Raw genomic sequence first — 5,948 nt, 5'->3', positions numbered from 1 at the left:
CAACACTTAATGAACTTTGTTGTATGTATACGGTTCAGTTTCTGAAGACCACCTGTGAATTCAGTTCACCTTGACCTTGTACCCGGAGCTCATCCACTAAGCTTTAGTGTTTTCAACAAACAGAATATCTCTCAGTGTACTCTCTCTCTCTTTCCCTTTCTGGTTCTCTCCCTCTCTGGTTCTCTGTCTCTGTCTCTGTCTCTCTCTCTCTCTCTCTCTCTCTCTCTCTCTCTCTCTCTCTCTCTCTCTCTCTCTCTCTCTCTCTCTTGCTGTGTGCATGTGTATGAAAATGTCTTTGTCCATCACAGCTTGCTTACCAGACCAGCGCAGACGCCCTCCAAGTGTAACTTCCTCCATAAAGTTAGAAACAAACAGCAGCGGGTATGTAAACTTCATGAAAGCTTGTTCTGCTATTATCTTTAACCATTCATGACGTGTTTCCCATTTAATAACAATATCCATAGAGTTATTACAACAGTTTATGGTTTATTTCAGCAATATTATTCCGATAGTTTTTATTGGTAACACGTTACATTACAGTGTCCTCATTACATCAGTAGTGTTATTGTCTACATGATGTCTTAATAAAGGGAAACTTCATATTCATCGTCTCCAGCACCACCCCAACACCAACATATGTGGAAATTGTGCGTTTCTATGTTCTGTAGTAAAATAATATAGAGAAAGATGTGTTTCCAATGACATCATCATTGTGCATCGTGTGATTTTGACCAGTTGTGAGGAGGCATTGCCTACTAATTACCTATTCATTGTTTACTAATTATGTCATTGGAAGTACTTGTCTTCCTCTATATTCACTAAAGTAGTTTTTATTTTATTTTTCTCCCTTTAATGAAATGTATTGTTCCTAGGTAAATGAAGTACACATTTCAGTCAGATGAGTGCATGGTCATCACTATACCTCTGGGCAGTCTCAGAGATGCTCAGGAGGGCCAGCTGATGCCTGAGAAGTTCCACTGTGTCTTCAAAGATGTCTACAAGGTCTTCCTCAAGGGTCAGCCTAAAGCTCTGGGGGTACGAATGGCAAACATGTTCCTATACAGCCGAGTAAACATTTATTTCAGGCAGGCTGATCTGTGGATTATTAAAATACATTCATGACGAGCAGAAGTTACGTTGAACATTTGGTATTTGTTCATGTAAAGGCCAGTTTCCGGGATATTTTCTCCTCTGTTAGTCTGATTACATCTTCTTATTCTCGTTTTTAGGCGGCTCAGCTCATTGCTGGAGTCCTTGTCTTGATTCTGGGGCTACTGCTTGTCCAGCACAGCGCAATAGTTCTGATCTACACCATGCCCAGTGTCCTGGTATGAACCACTGCAATCAGCCCACTAAGTAGTTTGTGTCATCATCAGTTATTAGATTAGACACATGTTGATACAGCCGATGTTGGACCAAAGCTCTGTGTCGTCTCTATGTGTTATTCTCTCCTGTCGTCAGTGTGCATTGTGTGTGAAGTGTGTACTCTACAATGAGGATAATACATGTACTGTTGATTGAATTTGTAATCAGTCTCCCAAATAATGAAGGAACAAAAAACCATATTTGTTTTATAAAGTGTGTTGCTGCCGGAATGCTGACCTATGCTGCAGGTCATTCTCCAGATATGTGTGTGGTAAGTTCAAGCTTTATAAAAATACCTAAATTCAGTCATGGATCAAATATGAAATTATTGTAGATTATTTAAATTATTATGAAAATATTACACATGAAATACATCAAAACATACCAATTGAATAGTGAGGTGATTCTGTGTTTTTCTCCACTATCAACAGGCCAAACTGTCATTTACCTTGAACATCGTCAGCTGTTTCTGGACAGTAGCTGCTGTTGTTCTCTGCACTGTCGACGTCTCTCATGGTTTCTACGGGGACCATCAACAGGTTCCAGAGTTAATGACTTAATTGTTTGGTTATTACAATGAGTTAATTCATTAGTATTGATTTGTTAATGAGGTGGAAGAGTACAAGCATTGAAATTAGATAATGCAATACGGATACTGAATTGTCTGTTTGCTTTGTAATTCTGTGTAAATGTTCTCCACAAACAAAATACTAAACCACAATAGCTTATCAACATAAAATGAAACCAGAAAAAAACATGTGTATTAAGTGATTAAATTATTAGTGTATTAAGTTATTAGTGTATTAAGTTAAGTTATTAGTGTATTAAGTTTAGTGTAATAAGTTAAGTTATTATTGTATTCAGTTATTAAGTTATTAGTGTATTAAGTTACTATTCTCTTTACTTTGTCAGGTATTTTCTGGAATCAAATGGATGATTGTAGTTCTCCTGGTCATTGAACTGGTTGTTGCCATGGTGGTGATCTACTGGGAGAGTAAAGCAGTGTGCAGACAGCACTTCAACATTCTGGTGAGACTCTGTTTATTATACTGACTGGGCTGAACATTCTGGTGAGACTCTACTGTTTATTATACTGACTGGGCTGAACATTCTGGTGAGACTGTATACATTTATTATACCGGAGTGTACATATAATTATTTATATACTTATATATCGACAAGTGTATTTACTGAGTGCACACACTAAATAACCAAACAACACATTCCTTGCAGAGCTCACTCAAAAAAGAGACATGGGTCTCAATGATGACTTCTGTATGGTTAAATAAATAAAATAAGATTCTTGCAATATCTCTCTCCAGCCCATGGTCACCCTGAAGCAGGACGTATGAACAAACAACAAACAATTAAGTGAAATCATTACTAAACTTGTATGACATTTGTTTTACTTGTGCCAATTTATAGTGGATACAGATAGTCTTCACTTTGTGTTTGTTATTATGACGTAGTATTGATTACCTATAATGTAGTAGTGATTATCTATGATGTAGTAGTCGTTACCTATGATGTAGTAGTGATTACCTACGGTGTGGTAGTGATTACCTGTAATGTAGTATTGATGACTTATTATGTATTAGTGATTACCTATGATGTAATAGTGATTACCTATGATGTAATAGTGATTAATAGTGTAATAGGGGCGGCAGGTAGCCTAGTGGTTAGAGTGTTGGGGCAGTAACCGAAAGCTTGCTGGATCGAATCCCCGAGCTGACAAGGTAAAAATCTGTCATTCTGCCCCTGAACAAGGCAGTTAACCCCCTGTTAACCGGTAGGCTGTCATTGGAAATAAGAATTTGTTCTTAACTGACTTGCCTAGTTAAATAAAGGTTAATAAAAATACAAAATTAAAGGTTAATAATAGTAAAAATTACATTTTAAAATGTAGGCTATATTTTCATTTGACTTGTATCTGACTAAAATGAATATAAACATGTATTGTTTGATGTCTTCTTTTTGTAACAATAGACCTGTAATTCCCTGCCTTCCTGATCATGTTGTCATAATAATACAGCTATATTTTATGCACCAAAGCGAACAGAATATTTTCCAACCAACTCTTAGATAATATACCCAAAAATAGGACTTACTAAACTACAAATGATCACCAATGAATAGCACGATCAAAAAATAAAATTATTTTTGTTATTTTTAATTGAATATTCTGTATATATTTTATATGTTATATGGCATTTTATTTTGCTGAGACTGAGAAGTACATGAGTTCTCAGAGAGGAACTATTTCTTTCGACATAATTGAGGTTTGTTTTAACAGAGGTCTAGGGTCTAGGCTTGATGTGCTGATGCTGTGTCACCTACACCACACTACCCGGAGTGGCCCCTGAGAAGCACAACACTCAGGCCTCTGGGGCGTTAGCAGGGTGCATGTGAGTTTCCACAAAAGAGAAGTTTTAAAACAGCTCAACAGCTTGTGGACACCAAGGAACTTTAACCGGTGCCCCCGCACATTGACTGTACTGGCACCCCCTGTATATAGCCTCGCTACTGTTACATTACTGCTGCTCTTTAATTATATGTTACTTTTATTTTTTACTTACCTATTTTTTACTTAACACTTATTTTTTTTTTAACTGCATTTTTGGTTAAGGGCTTGTAAGTAAGCATTTCACTGTAAGCATTTCACTGTAAGCATTTCACCTGTTGTTTTCGGCGCATGTGACAAATACAATTTGATTTGATGTTTGTAATCGTTAAGGACTGGGGAGTTTTTCAGGCTACATGGAATGGGGGTAAGCACAGGCAAAATCCCAGAGCTAATCAGTAAAGTCAGAGCTAGTAGGGGAAAGTCAAGTACGAGTGTTAGTTCACGAAAGGCATTTTGAGGGTGCGTGGGGGGGGCGTGGGATTATTTAAGATACTCTTTGAAGAGATAGGGTTTCAGATGTTTTCAGAAGATGGGCAGGGACTCTGCTGTCCTAACTTCAAGGGGAAGCTGGTTCTACTATTGTGGTGCCAGGATAGAGAAGTTCTTTGACTGGGCAGAGACTATTTTGTTTCTGATAGGCTTTATCAAGCCCTAAAAGTCACCACTTGAGGGTGTCAGAGGCACAGAAATAGATAACATTAGGCTATGTGCAAAAATACCAGACTGTGGGGCAATACAGTCATTATGATGTTTAGTTGGTAAACAAGAGATCATTAGTCAAGTTGACAGTAGACAGTAGTGATGGGGGAAATAATCCACAGTTACATATCAGGATATTAGTTTTGACAATATATCGTATCATTTGGACATTTTTGCAATATTATTTTTGCTCTAGTTTGCTGTACCTGCTCCAAAACTCCAGTATTTTTCCTTCATAGCTTGTTCTCCATCTTCTTTTTAAATAGGGAGCCAATTGGTTTTCAGCACTTTTATTTCCATGACTGATCAAAACTTGTTTTCTCATGGCTCTTTTTAATTTTAATTTGACCTTTATTTAACTAGGCAAGCCAGTTAAGAACAAATTGTTATTTATGGGGATGGGGCAGGGCTCCAAAAAAAAAATATATATATATATATATATATATATATATAGGACAAAACACACATCAAGACAAGAGAGACAACACAACACTACTGTACATAAAGACAGACCTAAGACAACAACATAGCAAGGCAGCAACACATGACAATACAGCATGGTAGCAACACAACATGACAACAACATGGTAGAAACCGAACATGGTAGCAGCACAAAACATGGTACAAACATATTGTATCACAGACAACAGCATATGGTGAGCAATATGTTTGGTATAAAAATAAACAAAGAGAGTCACACATTCTATGTATAAACTCCCAGTAATGTATTGGGTAAAACACCAACGTTTCTGCCTCACTGTGCCTTCTTCAGTGTGACCAAAACGTTGGTGTTTAACCCAATAAATGACTGGGAGGTGATATATAGAGTGTGACTATCTTTCTTTGTTTTATAGCTTACAGTTTATTTGCAGTTAGTCAGCACCTCTCCACTAAATCATTTCTCTGGGTGTTCGCACCAAAGTTATCGTGATAATATCTTATCGTGACATCCCTGGCGATTCCCAGCCTCAGTGGACAGTAGAACAACGTTGTTTTATTCCATGATGTTCTATTCTATTATTATAATGTCCATGCTGATGGTTTTTCATACATTATGTGAAGCCCTAACAGAGAATGATAATAATATCCATTTTACTAATGGCTTTTCATAATGCAGTGATTTGATGACGATCTCTCCCGCTTTTCAGATAACTAATGTAGGTTAGGAATAATTTAGGTTAGTAATAATGTAGGTTAGGAATAATGTAGGTCAGGACACTCGTGACATCAATGCTTGTGGTTGGAAAATATTCATATAACTTTTTGCCCTCCTGTGACATGAACGTAAATAACTTCACGCGGTGTGGAACTGACCTTGGTTTAACCATAGAAATATAATCCATTCTATTTATGTGGGTTTGTCTTGGTGGTTTACAAACGTTAAGAAAATAGCGCGTGATTGATCTCATAAACTGAACCCTTCGGCTTTCCATAGTGGTACTCCCCTAGACTTACAAACCAATCAAAAAATCGAGTTTCT

The 5,948-nt window shown here is 37.1% G+C and overlaps 1 protein-coding gene across 1 annotated transcript; it reads left to right on the top strand.

The window, feature by feature from the left end:
• Positions 1–209: 209 nt before the first annotated feature.
• Positions 210–3,319, top strand: LOC123743207 (membrane-spanning 4-domains subfamily A member 4D-like). Its single transcript, XM_045719224.1, has 7 exons — positions 210–381; positions 873–1,035; positions 1,230–1,328; positions 1,580–1,636; positions 1,797–1,904; positions 2,278–2,394; positions 2,688–3,319. The coding sequence occupies exons 2-7, from the start codon at positions 877–879 to the stop codon at positions 2,715–2,717; spliced, it is 570 nt and encodes a 189-aa protein (XP_045575180.1). The 5' UTR covers positions 210–381; positions 873–876; the 3' UTR covers positions 2,718–3,319.
• Positions 3,320–5,948: the final 2,629 nt, after the last annotated feature.

The sequence above is a fragment of the Salmo salar genome, chromosome ssa05 (genome assembly GCF_905237065.1).
Source record: "Salmo salar chromosome ssa05, Ssal_v3.1, whole genome shotgun sequence".
NCBI classification, from domain to species: Eukaryota; Metazoa; Chordata; class Actinopteri; order Salmoniformes; family Salmonidae; genus Salmo; species Salmo salar.
The sequence above is the reverse complement of the archived record's forward strand: the minus strand, read 5'-3'. Positions and strand labels throughout refer to the sequence as shown.